Source organism: Rattus rattus, chromosome 13 (genome assembly GCF_011064425.1).
Source record: "Rattus rattus isolate New Zealand chromosome 13, Rrattus_CSIRO_v1, whole genome shotgun sequence".
In the NCBI taxonomy this organism is placed as follows: Eukaryota; Metazoa; Chordata; class Mammalia; order Rodentia; family Muridae; genus Rattus; species Rattus rattus.
The window spans coordinates 41,342,647-41,366,602 of record NC_046166.1 but is presented as its reverse complement, the minus strand read 5'-3'; the positions used below and the strand labels follow the sequence as shown (position 1 = coordinate 41,366,602).

Below are 23,956 nucleotides of genomic sequence, written 5' to 3'. Positions count from 1 at the left end.
ATGGCGGCTCGGAGAAGTTTGAGATACTCAGGGGACCCCAGGTAAGTGCTGCCGCCCTGAAATCCTCCAGGATAGGCTTGACCTGTTCAGAGATTGCTGACCCTGCCTCGATTCCCCCCAGCCCCGGGTCCTAGAACCGTGGGGAGGAGATACAGTTCCATGAGTCAAGCAGTGTGGTAGAGGAACTCAGACACCAGCGTCGCTTCATGTGACAAATATTAAATAGTAATCATCTCCGGCCTGTCGTCATTGCTTTTTATTTTCAAGACCCAGCTGTTTTCATAATAGAAAACATGGCCTCTGATGCCAAACCAAATCTCTAGTGAGGGACCAAGCAGCCGTTTCTTTAGAGCTTGGACTGGCCTTGCCTAATTCCTAAAAGGATATTCAGGGTGCGGCGTGAATCTTTTTATTATAAAGAGAAGTGCGCTGAAAAGAGGTGACTAAGTCGCTTCGAAAGATTAGTTGGACCAGCTCCTGGCGAAGGATCTTCTGGGCGTGTCTGGTGTCCAAAGCCTGGTAGAGATCTGGATAGAAAGGTCTCCCCTGCGTAGCGGGTCTTGTGTAGGAAGATTACTTGTGGAAGATGGTGCTTGTAGCTAACCACAGGACAGAGTTGGTGGGGGATCCACACTCAGGGAGCAGTGGGGAGGAAGATTAAAAAAGAAATGTAGCGAGAGGGCAAAGGAGCTTATCAGGGGATGCTGGTTTGTGCTTTTAATTTTTGGTTATTTGAGACAAAATTTCTCCGTGTAGCCCTGGTTGTCCTGGAGCTCACACTGTACTAGGCTGGCCATAAACTCAGAGATCACCTGCCTCTGCCTCCCAAGTGCTGAGATTAAAGGCGTGAGCCACCACCGCTGGGCAAGGGAAAGGAGCTTAAAACTAGATCTGCTAAACCAAGGTTTTGTTTGTTTGTTTCAACATCTTGAAGTTTGAAATTTATGAAATCTGTCCATCCATCACTCCTAAAACACACGGGTGCATACAGCGAGATTATATAAATGGTTACCATAGAGATTTCCTTCCTTTGGAAGCTGCTCCAGGACTCCAGCCCAAAGGCAGAAGGAAATTTCTTCGTTTTTGGAGTGCACACAAGATACAGATGGAAAGAGTTGAGGCTAAGCAGTTTATGCCTCCAGGTTTTCCCGCCTACTTCTGTCTCCAGGGCCCATCCTGAAGTCACATGAGCTTTCTGAACCCAGAATCACAGTCTGTTGGTTATCACAAAGCAAATGCTGTAAGGGTCTGAGAATCAATTAAAGCTGGAGTTGGTTAGAAATGAGAAATCTTGTCGTCCCCCCCGCCCATCCAGAGTTACTGGGGTATTATATGCTGGGAGCGTGGCGCTGATAAATCTTTTATATTGTAACCTAATACAACTGAGATGGTTTACAAAGTGATAGGTGTCTCCACCCCCTATCCCCAGTGATTTATTGTAATGGCTTCCACTCTGCTGGGTGAGCATTAAGGAAGATAATTTGGAAAGGCTTGTCTGGGAAGGATCACAGTTTATTCCCACTTACTTAAAATGCCTCCTAGTTTCCCTTTTAAATTTTTGTCATCTGTGTTTTAATAGTGCAAAACGTTCAAGGAACACATTGAGAAGCACAAATTCCAGGAAACAGGTAAGTAATCTTTGTTAATGTGTTTTTTTCTTAAGCCATTGAAAGCAAAAAGTTTTCATTTTTATAGACTTTTCTTAAACTTGCCTTCCTTCCTTCTTCCTCCTCCTCCTCCTCCTCCTCCTTCCCCTCTCTCTCTCTCTCTCTCTCTCTCTCTCTCTCTCTCTCTCTCTCTCTCTCTCTCTTTAGACAAGGTTTCTCTATAGCCTTGGCTCTCCTGGAACTCACTGTGTAGACTGGTCTAGGCCTTGAACTCACAGAAATCCACCTGTATCTGTCTCCTGAGTGCTGGGCCACCATCACCACCTTAGCCTCTGCCTCCACACTTGACAAACGTTTTTTATAGCAGCTTTAAAAAGCGTTTTATCCAGCGTGGTGGAGAAAAGGAACTTCGTTAACATTCTAGAGCCATCTTCTCTTCTGAAGCTAGTTAAACATTATTTTTATTCAGATAATTGACATCACGTAAAGCTTTATAATGCCCTGAGATGTCATTTTTTCACTTATCAGCAATTTCTCCATGCTACAGTATTAATAATTAACTAATAATATGCTAATAATTAGTAATGGGTAAAATATTATCCATTCATTTCAAGTCAGTGTGATGAGGGCGCTTACTTTTCGGGTTTGGGGTTAGCTCGTCAGAGCGCTTTTGGGGTTCTTATTTGCCCCTGGCTTACTCCATCTCTGGTAGGTTCCCTGCTCTGCTGAACTGGCGCTAGCATTGCGGTGGGTCCCCAGGGGGATCTTGTTCCTTTCTCCTGCCCACCACTGCTCAGAGTGGCTAGAATCCACTGTGCCCTGGGGGCTTTCTCCATGCTGTTGTCTAGAGTGGTTTTTCATGGCTTTCAGGTCCTCCGCCTGGGAGGCAGTCAACTCGAGGTGATGGCTGCCTCTTTGGCTTGAGAGTAAACCTTCTGCTGTGCCTTGGCATCTCTCCGTAGAGCTAGCTCTCTGGGAACGATGACTTCCCCGAGGCTCGGAGTTTTGTTTGCCAGAGCTATTGCATATCCTTCATGTCTTCCAGACTTTCCTTATCTGCTAGTAATAATATCCTTTTGTAGTTCGTGAGCCACCATAGAAGATTTTCTTGTCTTGGTCTTTCGTCAGGATTTAGGGTTAATCTGTGTACTGAATGAGATTGAACTGTGAGCCCTGGTCTCTGGCCTGTAGGTAGGAGGCTGTACCCCGGCGTGCATTTAAAACTGCTTATGAGCTTTTGGGCACGTGTCCTTTTTCTGGGGAGGGGAATCCCAGGTTCTCCTATATCGAGGAATTGGGTAAACGATACCCTGAGGGCCAAATGTAGCCTGCCGTCTGTCTTTGTGCAGCCTTGTGAACCAAGAATGTTGGGGGTTTTGTTTGTTTGTTTTGTTTGCATTCTAAAATGATTTGAATAGGTGGAAGTGAAGGCTCCTACCTATTTATAATCCTAGCACTTGGGAAGACTTCCGGGAGTTGAGTTCAAGGCCAGTCTGCATGCATAGTGAGACCCTGTCTCAAAAATGAAAACAACAAAACAAAAACAAAACAAAACAAACGCTGACTTAGAATGAGCAGTGAAAATGATAGGAAACTCTCAGTCAAGTTCAGTTGAAACATAGTCACGGTCATTCCTTCCTGTCTTGTCAATGTCTGCTTCCGTATGCAACAGCACAGAAGCCTAGTGGTCCACAGAGCCAAGATGTCTGCTCTCTGGTCTCCATTGAAATGGTTCCCCACTCCCTGCCTCCGATCATCAGAGCAGTCTGGGTTCAGGTGTCTCCACGGATTGTAGGACTAGCTAGAGTGCCCGTCCTTAGGAGGTGAGTTTAAACAGTAAAACAGTTGCTGTTTCAGTGATTGTGTTTATTAACTTTTAGAAAGCTGGTCAGAAGTCCAAGCGCAAGGATGTGTTCGACTTTCCTAATACATCCGATGTCTCAAGCATGCTGAGAGAACTCGAGGAAGAAGAGGAACCTTACGAAACCTTCGGTCAGTGTTCTAAGTCCCTTTCCATGACTGGAAACAACCGCACTTAGTTCACGAGAGTCATGTGGTCATCTCCACTATCTAATTCCAGAACCTCCTGACACCAGTCACCCTACCTCCCTTGCCTTGATCCCTGGATCATAAATTCACTTCCAGTTTCTGTGGAGGTCCTTGACCCACTTGGACTTAAGCTTTGTACAGGGTGGTAAGAATGGATCGATTGCATTCTTCTACATGCTGACCTCCAGTTGAACCAGCACCATTTGTTGAAAATGCTCTCTTTTTTCCATTGGATGGTTTTACTAACTAGTGCAGTGGCTACCCAGGTATGATATCATGGCAGTGAGGAAAGGCCATGTTAGGTCCCATTAGTGTTCATTTGTGTTCCTAAACATTTCTAATATACATGAGGATACAGAGAAATGATCTGAAACCATTTCTTTAAAAAGTGTTGCTTAGATTTATTTTGAGGGTATGAGGATTTTGCTTGCAGATATGTCTGTAGCATTGTATGCATGGTGTCCATGGAGGCCAGGAGAGGGCATTGGATGTCCTGGAATTGGAGTTACAGAACACTGTAAGCTGCCATGTGGATTCTGGGAATCAAGCCAAGGTCCTTGGCAAGAGCAAGTGCTCTCAACCCCTGAGCCACCTCTCTAGCCCTGAAAACATGGCTTTTATTGCCAGTAAGGTTTTCTATTACCGAGGTATAAGATAAAAAATATTTGGAAGTAGCCTATGTAACTGACTTTGGCTTTTTCGGCCATTTAAACAAAGATTGCCTTGTATCCTGCTGTCAGGGAGTATAACCTAGGACCCAGACAGCAGTTTTAAATACACTGTTCTTGTCTTTGCAGACCCCCCTCTGCACAGCACTGCTATCTACACAGATGATGAGCTCTACAGGCACTGTGTGTCCTCCACCTCCCCAGCCACCCACAGAGGAAAGGAGAGCAGGAAGTAGGGCTGCATCTCAAGCAGCTGGGGGTTCTGTTTGTTCGCTTCTTTGAGAGGGTTGTGTGTGGGTGTGCGCAAGTGAGTACAGGTACCTGAGGAACCCGGAGGTGGCGGATCCCCTGAGTTACAGGTGGTGCCAAGTCACCTGAGAGCTTGGAACGGAACTCTGGTCTTCAGGAAGAGCAAGGGCTTGTAACCACTGAGCCATCTCCAGCCCTTAAGTTTTTTTATAGACAGTAAGAAAACTAAAGTCATCTCAGGATCTTTTGAGTCAAACTGTTATGATTGTCCTCAAAAGGTCTAACTGCTACACAGCAACGTAGTTTTCTTTAATTGTTATTACTTATCATAATTATGATTGGCACCTCGTTATCAGCATGCTGCCTCTTTAGTTGGGTTACAGTTTTTTTTTTTCAAGATTTATTTATTTTATGTATGAATACACTATAGCTGTCTTCAGACACACTAGAAGACAGCATCGGATCCCATTAGAGATGGTCGAGCCACCATGTGGGTGTTGGGAATTGAACTCAGGACCTCTGGAAGAGCAGTCAGTGCTCTTAACCACTGAGCCATCTGTTCAGCTCTGCAGTTCTTTAATTGAATCTAGAGGGGCTAGTGGTGATGAGCCAGTATCTGTTCATGGGCGCAAAGGCGCCATGTCCTTTAGTGATATCCTAAGGTATGAAATTATGTAGATTTTAAATCTTTCTTGGGTTTATTCCTAGGTTATTTATCAATATTTTTGTTTGTTTGGTAATTATTACAAAACAAACAAATGGGCCTTTAATTTTATCTGATGTAGTAAATTATATATGTGAGAGTGTAAGTTTCTTACATTAAGCTCTCTGTGTGTGGGGGGGTGCAGGGGTGTTTGGATGGGGTGAGGGTAGAGGACAGAGGATGGCCCTGGGTGTCCTCTATCCCTTTCTACCTTAATTTTGTGAGACACAGTCTCTAACTGAACCTGGGCCTCATAAATTCAGCCAGATTGGCTGACCAGAGTCCCTGGGAGCTTCCTCTCTCCACCCCATTCGGCACTGGGATTACAGCCAGCTTTTTCCATGGGTAGGAGGGAGAGGGCCACTTGAGAGACCAGTGGCAACATGTTTGCATGATTAGGGCAGGGAGGGCGGGCAGGTGTCTCAGGGACGAAGGGAAGTGAATGGGCGTGAGGCGTAGTCGAGATGCTCACCAGCAGGTCGGGCGATGCTGGAGAAGAGCCTCATCTGGGCTGCTCTGGGGCTGCTTCATGGTCAGCGATTGATGGGGTTAATGGCACCAAAGGAAGGCCTTAGCAAAGTAAGGCAGGGTTTGCATAGAAGTACAGAAGAAAGTCGGGGCTGAGGGAGAGGTGGGGAGAGCTTAGCATGTCCCAGGACACTAGGTCTCAGTGACAGTTGGCACCTTTGCCCCGGGGTGTTCAACTGTCTTATTCTTGCGCACTCCCTCTTTCCCTTCCTTCCTTCCTCTGTCCCTCCCCAGCTTCCTTTAGCTGGTCTGTCATGGAGAAGCCCTGTGTACTGGCTGGTTTTGTGTGTCAACTTGACACAAGCTGGAGTTATCACAGAAACAGGAGCCTCCCTTGAGGAAATGCCTCCATGAGACCCAGCTGTAAGGCATTTTCTCAATTAGTGATCAATGGGGGAGGACCAGCCCATTGTGGGTGGTGCCGTCCCTGGGCTGGTGGTCCTGGGTTCTATAAGACAGCAAGCTGAGCAAGCCAGGGGAAGCAAGCCAGTAAGTAACATCCCTCCATGGCCTCTGCATCAGCTCCTGCTTCCTGACCTGTGTGAGTTCCAGTCCTGACTTCCTTTGGTAATGAACAGCAGTGTGGAAGAGTAAGCTGGGTAAACCCTTTCCTCCCCAACTTGCTTCTTGGTTATGATGTTTGTGTAGGATTAGAAACCCTGACTAAGACAGCCTGCATCTGAGGCCATCTCTGCTGGATCCGAAGCATCTAGCTTTGCTTGTTCTTAAGTCTTCCACTCTCCAGTCTGCCTGTGTCTACCTACCCAAGGCTCTAAGTTAGCACAGGGTCTCCTGTATTCTCCCAACGGTGGGCCCAGGGATGCCCCACAGCGGTGGGGGCAGTGCTGTGGATGAAGCCCAGTTCTCAGACTTGAGCACTCTGGAACCTAGGAAAAACAGATAGGTGCACCCCTGGGGAAAGGGGCTGTCAATCAAAGGTGACGGACCCGCCCATGAGGTAGAAGACCCTTCAGCTTGTTTTCATGCAGAGGCGGTGTGTAGCAAACGTTCTGAGTGAGATACTGATGGCTTGTTGTTTGGCACAGCTTGAACCCTTCTGAAAATGAAGCAAGTGGAAATGATTCGATAAAGCTCAGTGCAAAAAAGGTATGGGGAGCGTCCCGTCTTCTGTCCTCATGGTAAGGTACTTAGTATTTCACTGGGTAGATGCAGACAGAGAAAAATGTCCTGTAGCAGCATGTGTTAATACAGAAATACCTGAGAAGTAGAGGAAGTTTTAAAAGTAGGTTATGCTCACTTATTTTGTGTATGTGTGTATGTTCACGTTTGTGGACACATATATGGAACTGTGTGGTGGTGAAGGAGCCTATGGGAGCCATTCTCCACTCCAGCCTACAGGTCTTAGTATTGACTCAGACCATCTGTCTTGGTGGCAGGTGCCTTTCCCTGCAGCATATCAGACCGGCCCAGAAAAAATAGTTTTCTATCTGAAGTGTTAAGAAGGAATTCTCAGGGCTGGAGAGATGGCTCAGTGGTTAAGAGCACTGACTCCTGAGTTCAAATCCCAGCAACCACATGGTGGCTCACAACCATCTGTAACGAGATCTGATGCCCTCTTCTGGTGTGTCTGAAGACAGTGACAGTGTATTCATCATATATAAAATGAATAAATAAAAACTTTAAAAAAAAAAAAAAAAGAAGGAATTCTCAGATCTCTCTTTCCCTAGTCAGTTTCTGTAGTGTCTGATAATGCGTTCAGTTTGTGGTTTACAAAGGCAGAGTTAGGAGGCGTCTTGGTCACGCTGTCTTCTACATGTCATGTTCAGTGATGTTTACAAAGGAGAAATGGGAACTACTGAGTCCCCTGATGTTAGAATGATGGGGTCAGCGTTTTCTAAACTGGCATGCTGTTCCCTTCATAGCCAAGGAGAAAGCTGGAGCCCATCAGCGATGAGTCGGACAGCTCTGAAGACAACGGAAGGAGATCGGTGTCTATAGAACGACCAAGGGCACGCAAGCCCCCGGCTGCTCCTGCAGCAGCGTCCTCGTCGTCACCGTCTGAGAGGCCAGCAGAGCAGGTCACTCCTCGGAAGACGAGCGTCCCTCAGCCCTCTGCTGTGGAGGAGACTCCAGCAGCACAGAGTCAGCTGGTGAGCGGTGTTTGCCTCTGCCTCGGAGAGAAGTTTACCAAAAAGATTAGCAAGGAAAAAAGAGTTCTTATTTTAAAAATAAGTTTAGAGCCTTTGTCACAGAAAGCAGTGTTTCTGTTAGAAAAACCTGGGAGGCTAGAAAGGAAGATACGTTACCTACCGTCCCATACAGAAGAGCGTCTGTCCTGGGCGCGCTCCACAGTTCTTCCCTGCACTCTCCTCATCCTCTGCTGGTCACTAAGAATCCTGCAGAATCCTTCTAATTAACCATTCATGGATGCCCATTGTGTCTGTTGGTGAAAATTACAATCTTGGTGCATTGATGAGTTTCTTTTTAAAATTATTTCTTTTATTATAATCACTCCATTTCTCCCTTTCTTCCCTCTAAATCTTCCTATATACCCACCCCCATTGCTCTTTTTCAAGTACTTAGCCTCTTTTTTCACTAATTCTTAGGGTGTGTGTGTGTGTGTGTGTGTCTTTCCTTAGAAAAAATACTATGGGTCATATTTGTTTTCAAGGTAATTGAAGTATATATCTTGGTTCATGTTCTTATATATTGTTTCATTAATTCACTTGGTTGAATATTTTAGATCAGTAATTCATTCTTGTCTTTGAAAACATTTTCAGTACAGCAAAGTCCTTGTTCCTTCCGCCTCACCTTTCTTCCCTCCTAACCATGAAACAGACGGAAGACTTATGGGGCTTTTTCTTGTCCAGTCTCCCAGGGTTCCTTCTGTATACATAGACAGAACAGTATTTTCTTACATTTATTAGCATCTGCTGCATGAGCAGACACGTAGGTTATAGACAGACCCTCTGGCTGCCTGCCTCTTTCCTGAGAAGTCAGGCCATGGTCCCTGTGAGAGCGCTAGCAGAGAGAGCTCTGGGACAGAGTTGGTGAGGAAGCACGGCTGTGTCCTTGTACCCCTCCCTTGGCAGCTGAGGTAAGTCTGGTCCTTGGACCACCTCCATGCTCCTTGAACACAGTGGCCAGACCAGGTCATAAAATGAAGTCTGCTCATCCCCCTGAAAACCTGTAAGAACCAGAAACCCCTTTTCAGAACCTGAAAGATCTGATGCTCTAAGCTTCATGACCCCTGTCCTGTCCTATACCATGGCGCTCCCTCCCTCCCTCCCTCTCTCCCTCCCTCCTAAGGCAGCTTCTGGGGATGAGGCTGTGGGGTCAGAGGCCTTGTTCCCTGCATCTCCCCTTCATGTTGCCCATGCTGTGGTGTCTGTCCCTCTCAGGACTGATCATGGTGGTCTGTCACTGAGACCTGCTCTTCTGAATGCTCATCATCTGAAGGGTAATTTCCTGTCAGCTCTCTCCTATAAACCTGTGTTTCTCTTCTTAACACAGGTTGTCTGTTGTTCTCCCTCAGGGTCTTTCACAGGAAGTGCTCGCTGTGTGCTTGAAGCTGCTGTTGGCTGTAGTGTTTCCACGTGACGTGACCAGCAGCACAGTTCAGGTGTTTGTTTTGCTGGTGCTGTGCTGAACGGGGTGGTGGGCTCTTTGGCCTATCAGTTATGTGAAGGAGATTGGATGGCTTTTTTTCTTTTTCTCTTTTTCTTTAGCATCACAACTTTACAGATTTTATTTAGTTTTTGAATTTTTTTGTTCTGATTTGGCGTTTTTGAGATCAGGTCTTATCGTGGTACTCGGGCTGCTCCTGAATTTGTGGCTTTAGTGACCTTGTGCTGCTTGGCCTCCTGAGTAGCCAGGGCTGCAGGCTTGAGCGCCATGCCTCCTCCTTGAGAATTTAAGCTGTCTGTTTCCTGGAGATTTTTAAATACTGTTACCATTACAGATCAGCAGATCATCATCGGGTGTCTCCATGGGGTGGGCTATGTAGAATGATAATGTCAAGCTAATATATCCATTACTTTAGCTTCCCTTTCTTGTGGTGTGGTAGTCTGAATGAGGCGCCCTCCCTATGCTCTGGCATCTGACTACTTGGTCCTCCATTAGTAACAGTTTGGATCTCAAAAACTTCTTCTTCCTAAATGAAACTTGGTGCTTTTAACATTAAACAACATCTTTGCTCTACCCTGGGTCCCATCTCATAGACACCATTTCCTTGTCCACTCTGACAGTCTCAGCCTCATAATTGCATCTTTTGGTTAAATTACTTTTCTGTCAGTGTTGATGTGATGAGATGCAGTCTTGTTATTTATTATCCTCCCTTCCTTCTGGGTTTTGTTCTTGTGTTGTCTAATAGAGACATCACAAGGTGCCTCTGTTGTGTGTATACTTCTAAGTGTATTTAGGCTCAAGTAGACTGTCTTACCTCCCTGGTGGAGAGAGGTGTGTGTGTGTGTGTGTGTGTGTAGGGGGGGGTGTTCGTTCCTCTGTTGGTAATTCTAAAGTAACTGAATATTTAGGGTATTTAGTTCTCTTTCTGTGACGTAGTTGCTGTGGTTTATTTGTTGTGATTGCCCTGGATTAAGATGATACATCTTTCACTGAGCAAAGTCTTTTTAGATTTGTGATGGGAATATATATACATATATACATATACATACACATCTATATATATATATCTGTCTGTCTGTCTGTCCCCTCCTACTTTCTACCTGCAAGCTACTTCTCCTCAGGGGCATGTAACTAAGTAACAGTGTCAACCTCCGTTTTCCCATCCCTGTCTTCTGTGACCTTGATATCTCTTATTGTACCTGTGTTCTGACCTTACTGGGTTGCCATTTTCCTTGAAACCGGAAAAAGATCCCATTGTGTTTTGTTTTCCCATGTTTCCTTTCCACTTCTTTTGTCCACTTCCTGCCTGATTCCTTCCTCTCAGCCTACAGAGCACCCCACTTTCTTTCCTGCAGTCAGGTATCTAATTCACCACTGCCTTCCAAGGATACTTATGTAAGTACAGAATTTTGAGTTGACAACCCACCCCTCACCCTCGCCAGCTCTTGAAGGATGTCACTGCAACCCCAGCCCCACCCCCACCCCTGACTTCCCTCCGTCCTGCTGAAGGTTTCTCATGGCCCAGGTACTTCTGGTGCTCCTTGTCCCCGCTGGCATCGGGTTTTCCCTTCCTCTTAGCTCATAGGTGAGCTGCGGGACATTGCTTTGGTGGATCATGCTGGATTTAGCTTGAGTACAGCCTGGTGAGCTTCTCACCCCTCCACGTCATGGAAACTGTAGTCATTGTGCAAATACAAACTTCTGTCCAGTCCTCACTCTTGGTCAACGTTTTCATTTGTCTGGGTGTTTTGCCTGCATGTGTGTCTATACACCATGTGCATGCCTGGACCCACAGAGGCCAGGGCAGGTTGTGAGGTCTTTTGGAACTGGGGTTTCAGACAGTTGTGAGCCATCATCCAGTGCTGGGAATTGAACCTGGGTCCTCTGGAAGGTCAACCAGTACACTTCATCACCAAGCCATCTCTCCAGGCCCTCTTCTTGAACTTTTATTGTACATATTTTATAAAATGTTTCATAAAATGCTGTACTTTGGATGCCAAGACTAATGCTGTCTAACACGTCTGATAGTCCCTATGTACTGGATATGATTTTTATTGCTGTTTTAAATCTCACTGAGTGTTGTTCAATGTGTTGTTGTTTGTGTTTCGGGAGTTGTGTACTTATTTGAAAATGGTCTCAGATAGCGCAGGGTAGCACCGAGCTCTCTTTTTAGCCAAGGATTACCCTGAAGGTCTGATCTTTGTGCCTTCACTTCTGAGAGTGAGTGCTGGGGTCATAGGCCTTTGCCACTTTGCCTATATGTGTGATGGGGAATGAACCCAGGCTTTGTGCACGCTACATACATGCTGCCAACTAAGCCATGTCTGCAGCCGCTCTGCTTTGTCTTTGAGTCAGGGTCTCACGTAGCTGAGGCTGTTCTTAGACTTGCTGTGTAAGTTTGAGATGACCTCAAATTTAAGATCTTCTGCGTCTATCTACCGAGGGCCGATATGGAGCTTTCTAAGAGAATGGCCCGCATAGACTCATATATTTGAATATTTGGTTCCCAGTTGGTGGACTGTTTAGGAAGGGTTAGGAGGTGTGGCCTTGTTGGAGGAGGTATGGCCTTGGGGGAGGTTGCCACTGGAGGTGGGCTTACACCAGATCCAGTCTGTCTCTCTGTCACATACTTTTGAATCAAATGTCAGTTCTCAGCTACTGCTCCAACACCATCCATACCTGCCGGCTAGTTTGCTGCCATGGTCCCTGCCAAATGGCTGTGTTACTTTCTGAAACTGGGAGCAAGTCTTCAGTTAAATGCTTTCTTTTATAAGTTTCCAGGGTCTTAGTGTCTCTTCACAGCAATAGAAAAGCCCCAGTGTCACCCACTCCAAGGCCACACCCTCCCCAACGAGGCTCTCTCCAACAGGGCCGCACTTTCTGATCCTTCCTGAACAGTCCACTGAGAAGCAAACATTCAAATATATAACTTAGGGGCCATTCTCATTTGGACCACTGCATTGGCATGACAGACGTGTATCACTGTGCTAAGTTTATGTGGTGCTGTGGGTGGAACTCAGAGCTTCACTCTATACAAATTAAGCCACATTCAAGCCCTCAACATTGGTTGCCATTTATACTTGAGATTTAAGCCCACGTGGACTGGTTTAATTACACCCCAAAGGTCATCCACTCTCCTCATATGGGTAGCCAAAGATATGCCAACATACAAATTATATGGGTAGCCACAAATGTCACCATAGGTATTCTTGTGAGAGAGATTAGACACAGTGGGTGATGTCAAGATGGATGAAACAGCTATGACACCAGTCACAGCCAGCAGCAGCTGGAACCGACAGAGAATGGCTTCACCCCAGCCCTTGCTGCAGGAGGGCTGTGTGGACTGTATCTTCATTTAGTCATTCAGTTCCACAGGGAGGATCTCCATTAAGACTGTCCCTTCCCTTCCCTTCCTAGACATGGTGACAGCTGCTTCAGCCTTTGTTTGGATCCAGCCATTGTCTGGATCTTCTTTGGGTCAATTTCTCTTTGGTCTGTTTTTGTCTTGCTTCTCGGCCATATTTTCTTGTGTCCCACACTTTCTCATGTGTCAGTTTTAGTCTAGAACTTTACATTCTAGTCCATGGTGTTGTGAGGTGTTGAGCTCTGTGTCCCATCTTTGTGTGAGTAATGTCAACTGCTGCCCCAGCAGACAGCCTGCCTTTTGGCCCGGTGTTTTGATGTCCCAGGTTTGCTTTTGCCCTCTGCTAGGGTGAGTGTAGAATGCCTAAGACACTTTGCCAGTATCTGATTTAGTGGGACTCAACTTGTCTATCTGTTTATAACTGCTTTATGACTAATTACCACAAAGTTGGTTACTTAACCATATACACTTAGCATCACCCTTTCTGTAGGCCGAGAGTCCAGCTTCAGTTTAGCTGGCTTCTCTGCTCAGAGCTGGAATCACAAGCTATCCAGGCGTGACATGTCACGTGAGGCCTGGAGTTTTCAAATGCTGATAGAACTCAATTCATTGAGGCTTTAAAACTAAGGTGTCTGTTTTGTCTCTCTGTGGAGGCTGGGGTTGCTCTCCATCCCTGCAGGTACTAATCACGGGGTTCGTTAACTATGGTGCCAACAAAGCCTGCCAGACGCTCCAGGTTACAGACGTGTTCTTTCTCACACATTACAGCCCAGGGAGCAGATTCTGCCCTGTTTACAGGCACCACTTAGCCAACAGTGAGGGAATTCTGCCTACCAGCCATCTTGGAATTCTTAGCACAACCCCGTGGTCTTGGTGGATTCTGTCAGGGGTTGGTTTTAGGCTTCATTAGGAATTGGATCTCAATCAGGCCTCCAGCCAGCCAGGGAGTCTCTCAGAGTTGCATTGGTGTCCTCTCCTAGGCAGCCCCATAGGCATAGACTTCACCACCCCAGTGTGCTGGCTGTTGTTGCTTCGTGCACCAGGACCTGCCTGGCCTGAGATTGCTGACTAATCTTCTGTAAGTCCTAAGTAAGCACCACAGCTAAAGTCATGGCTTGATGACATCATCCTAATCCTTACATTTCAAGGAAGAGAATTTTTCCTAAGTTAAAAGGCTATATTGTTTGTTTTTGGTAGAAAACTCAGAAGAAAGTCAGGCCATCTCCTGGCAGGAGGAAGAGACCAAGGCGTGGATCCACACACTCAGGTACAGATGGCACTTTGTCACTTGTCACTTGTACAGGACATCTCAGGAAGATGGCTATTTTTAAGTTGTCTTAGTTGTAGAAATAGCAAACAGGTTTTCTTTGGGGGGAGGGGGTGACTTGGAACTCGATGTGTAGACCATCTGGCCTTGAACTCACAGACATCCATCCGCCTTCACCTCAGAGTGCTGGGACTAAGTGCACACACCACCACTCTGGCCAAAAACGCCACTTGACTAAGGAATTATGACTTTAGAATATCATTTTTATCATTTTATGGTGAACATTAAAAAATGAGTTATTTAAAGACGGGCTTCCGTGCTGCAGTCTGTGCTCACTACTCTCTGTGCTGTGGGGACTGAGTTCAGGTTCTGGCCTGGACGACCCACCCCACCCCCTTTGGCTTTCTCTTCCCTTTCCTTTTCCTTCCCCTTGCCGTGCTAGGGGTTGAGCTCCTGTGTTGCCCATCCTGGGAAGGTGCACTGAGCTACATCTCCAGCGTCTTTATGAACTGCCCCCTACCCTGTGAACATTTTTATGGACAATTTTATCAACGTGTTTTTATTTTTCTTGGAGGGATAGTCAAGATGTCAAGTCATAAAATAAACATCTCCCAACTTCCCAAGTCATTATAAACCCTTACTGTGTGCTATACAGTTTAAAATGGTACTGAAACAGAAATAGTGTAATAATGTTTAATATTGCTGAGAAGAGGCCCCACTGCAGCACATGGCATGTGGACCCTGTCCCAGAAAGCAAGCCACGGTGAGTAGGCAGGAAGAAATGACTATGGCTCTAGCTGGCTTTACACGCCGGTAGGACTACCTTTGAGTCAGTTTACAGATATCGAGTGTATAACTGAGATGTGCTTGATATTCCAGATGCTTCTGAAAGCATGCATATTTTGTGTCTGGAAGGAAAGAGACAGAGTGACGTCATGGAGTTGGATGTTGTTTTGTCTGCATTTGAGAAAACCTTCCTGGACTATAAGTAAGTCCTTTGATGGTGGCATCGGTGGGCCTGGTCAGCTGTGCTCGGAGTGGCGCTGTGTCCGTCCCAGTTTCCAGCGCTGTCACACTTCAGATGATTGTACATTTTCATTAGAGTCCCTCTCCATACATTTATTATGATGCTACTTCAAGATGTTGGCTCATCTGTTCTCGATGTTCCTCATTGGCTTTATTCTAGAGGTGGGTTTCTCCTGTGCTGTGGCTTTTCTCAGTCAGGCAGTATGTGGCAAGTATGGCCCACTCCAGTCCCTGCCAGCTCCCATGCGAGCAACGATAGGGAAGACCCTGCAGCTGCACAGCCTGCGTCACTCACGTCAGAGAGCAGCCACCACGTCAGGGCTTCTCTTGTGCTAGGCACACACACACCTCCAGTTGTCTGGTCTAGTCTCGGGTGGGGAAAGTTGAAGAAGCAGCACAAAGGCTTGACCTATCTTCCACCAGCACAAATCCCGAAAGAGTGATTCATAAAATTTAGGATATTAAACAGATATATTTTTAAAACGCAGCTGGCAAAGTGGGTCTTAGAGACGTGGACTAGTCACGCACAGCTGTGAGTGCATCTGGCTTGTCTGAGAACAGGATCCACTGGGATGGTAGTCAGGGAGTCAGAGACTGGGAGCCTCCACGGGGAAGTGGAGTCCGCAGAATGCAGGCGGAGTGGCTTACGCAGGGGCCGCAGTGCTGGAGGGATTGTGGGGAGCAGAGGCACGGGACAATGGAAACGTCTCATCTTCTCCAAGTCACTCTGCATCTAGACCAATGATTCTCCTCAATTCTGCCCCAAGATCAGATGAGTTCCTCTCATGCTGCTGTGGGTGTTTGCCCAACTCTTGTCCCCTGAAGGGAAAGAAAGGGTGCTGTGAAAATTTTAGGAAGGCACCTTACGTCCAATGAAGGATGCCCCTTCCTGCCGTGAACTACAGTATGGGGCCCCACTACTGGCATCCATGCCTTGGACCTAGCAGCTTATTGAGGGGTTTAAGGGTAGCTGTAAGGGAGCTGGGTGAAATTCTCATCGTTGCTATAGAATGCCAGTGGACGCCTGAAGCGTCTCTGCCTCACTGTCTGGCTACCTTTCTGTTGCTGTGGTAAGATATCCCAAGGAGCAGCTCAGGAGGAAAGGAGATTGATTTTAGGTCAGTTCCAGCTTGTGGTCCACCACTGAGGCAATCAAGGCCCAGGCACTTGAAGCAGGTGGTCACATCCACAGACCACGCAGACCGAATGAATGCGGACAAACTTGCTAATTCTGCTGGCTTTGTCCAGTCCAGGGCCCCACCTGGGGAATAGTGCAGCCCAGGACATTGTGATCTAGACTCTCCCGTGAGACTCCTCCCTGGAGAGTCTAGATTGAGTTTTGACAAAACCAAGTATCCCATCATGTCTGCAGACCTTCCCCATCCTAGACTTTGTCCTCTGCCCTTCGTTCTCTGGTGCATACACTCTGAAGATGTTGGTCCTGTGCTGTCTGCCCACCCAGGAGCAGATGATTGCTCAGTCACCCCTGGAAGAGTACTCTTTTAGCCATCCTGATAGTTGTCAAGTACACAGTAAGTTTTTTTATTGTGAAAACACTTAACAGAACAAGTAGGTTTTTTTATTGTGAAAACATGTAACAGAACGTACCAAGGACCATTTTTAAGCTGCAGAATGGCTAGCTTTCGGCAGCATACCTCTAGAACTTTCTCAGCTTGCAGAACTGAAGATCTGTAGCCATTAAAACAGTCGACCACTTTCTCCCCTCCACAGCAGATACTTTTATAAGTATCTATGTCCTTTGGTCCCTCCTGTCCGTTCTTTCTGTGTATACAGCCAGAAGTTGAATTGCTCAACTACATGACATTCATTTTAATTTTTTTTAGCCACCTCTCATGTTTTTCTGAGAACTTGACACCATTTTCTAGTTCTCCCCTCAGTAACTGGGAAAGTGGCTCAGTAGGTAAGGGGGTTTGCTGTGCAAGCATAAGAGCCCACGTGTGGATCTGAGTCCACATGAGAAGGTAGGCTTGGCTCTGCACAGCTGTAACTCAGTGCTGTGCAGAGCAGACAGGAGGACAGCTGGGAGGCCTCCAGCCTAAGTCCTGGTTTCATGGGAAACCCAGTCTCAAAGGATTCAGATGGAGAGTGAGGGAGCGGGACTCTGGTTGTCTCCCCAGGCCTCTGTGAAAGCCCAGACATGGGTTCATACATTACCCCTCCCCCACCACACTGCAGCCTCTCCACCTTGTGCATATTTAGTGCACACATGTGTGGATGTGGATATAGGCTTGCTCTGTAGTTTTCATGTTTCCCTCATTAGTGTGGCTGAGTATCTCTGTACATGCTGGTCATTTCTGTCTTTTTTTTTTAACAATTTACAGGCAAAGAGTTGAATCTGAAAGTTGTAATCAAGCCATCAGCAAATTTTATTTTAAAATTAAAGGAGAACTCATCAGAATGGTAAGTTTGTTATCACTGTTTGTTTGTTTGAGACAGGGTCTTTGTGTGTATCCCTGGCTGTCCTGGAACTCACTCTGTAGACCAGGGTGGTCTCAAACTCACAGAGATCTGCCTGCCTCTGCTTCCTAAGTGCTGGGATTAAAGGCAAATACCAATACGCCTGGCCACTCTAAAATTTTTTAAACTGAGGTTTGGACATTATCCTGTGGTTGTAGAAAAGCTTGCATTTGCTGGCTCTATGACAAGAAACATGTGAGAACTACTCTTTATTGCCTACTGTGGGTGTGTGGATGATGGATCATGCATGTGCATGTATGTGGAAGCCAGAGGCCCACGCTGAGTATCTTCATCAATTGCTCTACCCCTTACTGCTTGAGACGAGGTCTCACTGAACTTGAAGATCAGTGGCTTCTCTAGTTTGGCCAGTCAGTGAGCTGCAAGGACCTGCTCGTCTCCAACAGCACCTTGCAAAAGCCAAATGCCAGCTGGGGATCCAAACTTGGGTCCTCTTGCTTTTGTGACAGGCAGTTTACCAACTGGTATCTTCCCAGCACCTTACTATGTGGAACTTTAAACTGTTAATTTTGGAAAATTAGATATACTTTATTTTGTTGTCGTTGTAGCTTAAAGAAGTCCAGATGCTAAAAGCCCTGAAAAGGAAGAACACCAAGGTAATCACTAAGTCTCTTAGTGAGTCATGGGTTAGGAACCAGGGGAGCAAGGAGACACTTGCTTTTAGTTTTGTGAGCTGCAGTTTTTGGCGGGTTTGGTCAGGTTTTCAGTTGCTTTTGTAACATTAATGGACATGAGGAATGGGGATCTATGTTAGCTTTTTGTTGTTCTAAGTTAGCCCCTGAGACAGCTTGTGGAGAGAAAAGGTTACTTCTGGGCCTGTAGTGAAGGAAACTGCTAAACAGACCAGGAGGCAAGAGGGGCTCAGAGGGCCCAGAGTTTTCAGAGACGCCCACTAAGCTGCACTTCTGCCTGTCTCTCTGCTCTCAGGGCCTAGTCATGTGAGCTAAGTGCTGAGACGTCTCCAGTGTTAACCTAAGTGTGTTATTGCATTGCTCAGATAATCTCCAACATGGAAAAGAAAAGACAGCGTTTAATTGACGTCCAGGATGAACTGATTCGGTAAGATAATACCCTGCTCCGCTGAGGACTCACCTAAAGGGCGAGAGTTTGTCACCTAGGCAAGTGCTGTAAGGACCGTTAGCACCTGGTCTGGCCTCAGGCAGCCGACTGCAGCCTCAGTGAGTAGACCGCCTGCCTGCAGCCTCAGTGAGTAGACCACAGGATTACACTGCCTGGAGCTTGAGTCAGGCTCTACCACTGACTGCAGACTTAGGAGAGTTTCTGACTATCAGGGCCTCAGCCCCTCCTGTGCATTTGTACCTGTTCCTTAGAGGGTGTTGTGTGATCACTGAGTAAGCCTAGGCAGGGCTGTCGCTGGTCTTGGGCAGAGTCTGTTCATGTTGCTTGCTTGCTTATTTGACTTTATAGTCTTGCTATGTAAGTCAGTGGCTCTTCAGTGACTGTTGAAATACACAGCAGTCCATATTCTGAGGTCTAGGGTTGGGGACAGTCCCTATGCCCTGGGACTAGTGCACACAGAGCGTGGTAGCCTCACTGTACGCGTTGGCCTTCTGAAGTATGGAGCATGAGTCAGAGGCTTGAATGTAGTAGGATTTGCTGTGCTCTCTACTCTGAAGATGCTTTGAAAGTGTGTGGACAGGCCGAGGATGTGGCTCAGCGGGAGAGCAGCTGCCTGGCATGAACAAGGAAGGCAGTGGGTTTCATTTCTAGGACCACATGGGGTGTGATAGCAGGAAGCTTGAGCAGAATGAAGATTTGTCAGCAAACACTTGAAATACTGTAATTAAGTACTAGGTCTTTGTTTTGTTTTTTAAGACAGTTTCTCTGTATAGCTCTGGCTGATCTGGAACTTCATTTGTAGACCAGGCTGGCCTGGAACTCTTGTAGATACACCAGCCTCTGCTTCCCAAGTCCTGGGAATAAAGGTGGGCACGACCTGGGCTGGCTAAGTACTAGGTTTTAAAGTGACTTCCACAGGATTTTGAGAAAGACAGGTTAGTTGTTTATCCATTATTTACAAATTTAGTCTGTGGGTTGACACTAGAAATTGTATTCATTGGCCCAAGCCAATGGAGATTTAAACGAGGAACTTCCTGCATGACTTCCTCGTTAAGCCATCAAGCTGTCTACTGCTGCCTATGTCCAGAAAACGTTAGCCAAATTTATATTGAATCCAGTAGTTGCCAGGACTTGAATAACTTGGTAAATGTTCGCACCTGTGAGGCATGTTCTCATGGCTGTCACTGCTCATTGTGTAGCATAGTTGAGATGAACGGACACCTAGAATTGTTTACACGTTCATAATTTGACACGCAAGCCAGACCACCTACCTCATTTCTGCTCTTTTCTTTTCTCACCCAGGAAGTTCATGCTCATACACTGTAGCCTGCTGAACCATATTATATGTCATTTGTGTGGGAGAAATGTTTTCGTTATGTTTGGTTTGGGTTTTTGTTCTTTATAATATGGGCATCTTAGTATTTCCAGTCCATAAACAATATATATTCCTATTAGTTTATATTTTGTACAATTTGGTTTTTTTAAGATTTTTTTATTTATTATATAAGTACACTGTAACTGTCCTCAGACACACCAGAGGAGGGCATCAGATCTCATTACAGATGGTTGTGAGCCACCATATGGTTGCTGGAATTTGAACTCAGGACCTCTGGAAGAGGTACAATTTGTTTTTGAGATTTTAAAAAATAAATTTGTTTTAATCTAGATTAGAACCACAACTGAAACAACTACAAACAAAACATGACGACCTTAAGAAGAGAAAGTCAGCACTTAAGAATTCCAAGCATTTCTTATCTAATTTAAAACAGCTGTATCAAGATTATTCCAGTGTTCGAGAGGAAGAACCAAAGGAAAAGGAAAAGGTGAGTTCTGTGCACTGTGCATCAGAAGGTGACACAGGCATTTGCTTGTAGAACATCAGTAGTTTTGAAGAAAGGTAACAAGCAGCAGCATTATCGAAAGTCCGTGAGAGCACAGCACTGTAAGGCACCTTCTAGCTACTTAGTGAAGAGAGGAATCTGTTCTCCTGAGTTCCCCTGAGCACTGTGTACTGTGCACAACACTCTTTTGAACAAGCACACTCTGCTTGATTACAGTTTCCATCCATACTCAGCTCACTCAGACGTGTTAGAAAGACCAACCACCTCTGTCTAGCCCGTGTTCATGCTTTAGAAGCTGTTTCACTGAAATGGCAGGAGTGACAGTTGGGAAATGTAGTTTATTATTTTAACACTTTGAAGTTGCCTCTGAAACTTTTCTGTGGCCATAATAAAAATGTTAGCTAAAAAATTATAAATTTATAAAACTAATAGGACTAGAAAAATACTAATAGAATTGTGTATAGAATTGTACTAATAGAATTGTGTGTAGAATTATACTAATAGAATTGTGTGTAGAATGTAATATATAATTATATACCATGTCTTCGTGTATCTCATGATCAGGTTTTTCAACCTCGCCTCTAAATTCAATTTTAAGATATGGGATGATCTGAGTTTTCAGAACTCAAGATCTGTTCATATATTAGAGCTACTAAAATATAAATGTTTAAAATGTACCTCAAGTCTATTTTAGGGATTCGATTATTAAATCTGTGAAAGTTAACAGTAGCATTGATCCTGGGGTAAGCCAAGATCTTGTTCCTCCTTGCCTAGTTCCTCCTTGCACATGCTAGGCAAATGTGCTCCCTGGTCTACCCCAGGCCAAAGACCAAGCTGTCGGAGCTGCTTTGGAACGCACTGCCCTCACCAGCCAGGGTGTGTGCCCCCAGTCCTGGAGCACTGCTGCTGTTGTAGCGCCTACCCTACTTCTCCTGTGACACCTGGATATGTCACCCTCTTCCTAAATGAGGCCAAATCCGCAGCTCCAAGTGAAGTTGTCTCACTTCTCTCAGAGAGTAGTGCTTAGGGTTTCTTTCGAGTAGGCTGTCCCACAGGTGTTGGGCTGACTTCTCTGAAAACATGGCACGTGTGTGGCAGAAAACATCCACCGTCAGACAGCTTTTCTGCTCAGTTCTCATCACTGAGGAAAATACCTTGGAAGCACATTTATCAGGAAGCTGTCAAAAGTGTGGTAAAGCATTTAATTTTCTTCAGATAGTTTGCAACAGGAAGTTTGGTTTTGTTAATTATTTCTAAGTCATAAGTTGGGTTCTGTGTTCCAATTTAGGTTGGTTTTGTGTTTTAATTTTTCCCATAGACCTTTGGATTGGCAAGCTTTAAGGCATGGCTGACCCAATGGGTAACTTCCTAAATGATACCTTTGAGATCTTTGAGATTACTTTGTTATAGACTTCAACAGGCCAGTTGTTCTCATTCCGTTAGGTCTTGAAGTAAAAGGAAACTTGCTTTAGAAATTTCTGTTTAAAATAGATGAGATCAAGTTAACACAGCATGCCACCAACACACTTGCCTATCCAAGTTGGAGGAATGCATGACTTGCTATTTAAGTCATGTAGATGCCATAGTTCTTTGGGACAATTGGTCTTGCCTGGGGTACAGAGATCTGTGAGCGCTTTGTTGAGCGGTTCCTTATGACATTGTATTAACAATTATATTCTGAGGAGATGAGATGGGCTAAAACCTGTTTCCAATAATGATGCCAGTGAAACAAAAGGAAGCTAGTGGAAGACGATCAAGGTCGGCCTTGGTCGTTAGGGTTATGAACTAAAGAATATTAAAGCTTTCCTATTTGTGAGTCTAAATAGCTTTTCTTTCACCAACAGTATGATTCATCTAGCCTTCCCGCTCTGTTATTTAAAGCAAGAAGCATTCTGGGAGCTGAAAAACACCTGAAAACCATCAATTATCATCTGGGGAAGCTCCTTAAGCAGGACTGAGGAACTGAGTCTCCTGCTACCATTTCTTCTCCTGAAACCAAGCTCCTGACAGCCAGGCTTCTGTGCTGGCAGTGAGTGAGGCCTGCTCACCAGGATGTACTACAGTTTGTCATTCAAACCAAACTGCACCTCTCCAGTTGTCTAATAACTCAGAAGGCATAGCCATATTTTTGAGTATTGTGTTAATAAATTTCAGTCTCTTGACACGTTAGTCATCACCAGGCACAAGAGTTTTAACCTACAATAAACTCTAGAATGACAGCAGTGCAAATGCTAGCACAGAATCACTTTGGTTAATTAGAAGCATCTACTGTCCTGTCAAAGGTACTAAGTCTGGTTTAGGCTAACCAAGTAATATATAGTTGCTATAAACAGGTGAACAATAAGGTAATATAATTTGGTTTTTGTGTGATGTTAAATATAGGAGACTAAATGCAGGGCGTAGGTACGTATTCTAACATAGGGCGATAGGCCCAGCTCTAATTTAACATTCATGTTATTGAATCTCAGCCTTCAGGCAAATTGTAGCCTCATGATGTATGTTCTATCCACAGTCAGCTGCTCTGTAAAGCTTCTATAATTAGCTCATCAGGAATATCGTCCACTGAACCAAGAACACTCTTATCTGCAGCGTCAGCAAATTCAGCATCTTCTGTCGCTTCTAAGAAACAGGCATCATCTCCGTCATCCCAGTCAGCGGCAGACAAGTTGCAGGGTGGTGGGTTTTGAAAATTCTTGGTTAGTGAGTTGCTGTCTTCATCTGTTTCTCCAGAAGTGAAATCTTCTTCCTTTATTTTGGAGGGAAGGAGTAAGGCGGACAGAGGAGTAAAGGTCAGAACATGTGACTTCACCACTGACATGTTGAGTCAGGGTGTGACGTAATAGCCAGTTTTCAGCAGTGAATGAGCATGCTAGCTGCCTGTGGTCAGGGATAGCCACCATGGGGAGGAGAAGTGAGCTCAGAAGTGGTTGCTTCTGTTCTGCAGACATGCTTCTCTGAGACTGCAATTGACTGCAGCTCATGGCAGATACATTTCAATGTCCTCAGAAGGAGTACAGCAAATGTAAGTTCCTAGTAGGAAGATAAGCTAGCTGGAGGCAAGTGGGAAGATACACTTCTAAATTAACAAAAATCAATCCTAGAACCAACGCAAAAATGGCAGCATGCGATCCCAGCACTAGGGAGGTAGAGATATGGATCCCTAGTGGCCATTAGCCAAGCTTCCCAGGTGAATACCAGCCCAGTGAGAAGCTGCATCTCAAAAAACCAAAAACCCTCCTGAGGAATGACACCAAAGTTGTCCCTCTGGCCTGTGTGTGTGTGTGTGTGTGTGTGTGTGTGAAGGAGAAATGGCAATGTTAGCAGTTCACTTGGAAGGTACTTGTTCTATACTGTTATTTCTAAAAAAATGAAGTTTTGTTCAAATAATGGTAATATTATATGCTAAGAATATTTTAACTTAGCATTTTTGAGGTATTCGAAAAGAAAAAACTTTCCACCAAAGCCGTCACCAAAATAAATCAATGGCTGG

At 45.4% G+C, this 23,956-nt stretch overlaps 2 protein-coding genes across 2 annotated transcripts in view; one reads left to right on the top strand and one right to left on the bottom strand.

Annotated features, from left to right (window-relative positions):
- Positions 1-22,624, top strand: Cenpu (centromere protein U). The gene is made up of 13 exons (XM_032918551.1): positions 1-41; positions 1,580-1,628; positions 3,488-3,599; positions 4,454-4,556; positions 6,851-6,911; positions 7,688-7,915; positions 13,954-14,023; positions 14,903-15,011; positions 17,392-17,470; positions 18,094-18,141; positions 18,543-18,604; positions 20,292-20,448; positions 22,311-22,624. The coding sequence occupies exons 1-13, from the start codon at positions 1-3 to the stop codon at positions 22,422-22,424; spliced, it is 1,233 nt and encodes a 410-aa protein (XP_032774442.1). The 3' UTR covers positions 22,425-22,624.
- Positions 22,338-23,956, bottom strand: part of Primpol (primase and DNA directed polymerase) — a 34,336-nt gene continuing 32,717 nt past the window's right edge. The window contains exon 14 of the mRNA XM_032919155.1: positions 22,338-23,212. Coding sequence (XP_032775046.1) covers positions 22,979-23,212 — 234 coding nt within the window. The 3' untranslated portion in view covers positions 22,338-22,978. The remainder of the gene's footprint in view (positions 23,213-23,956) is intronic.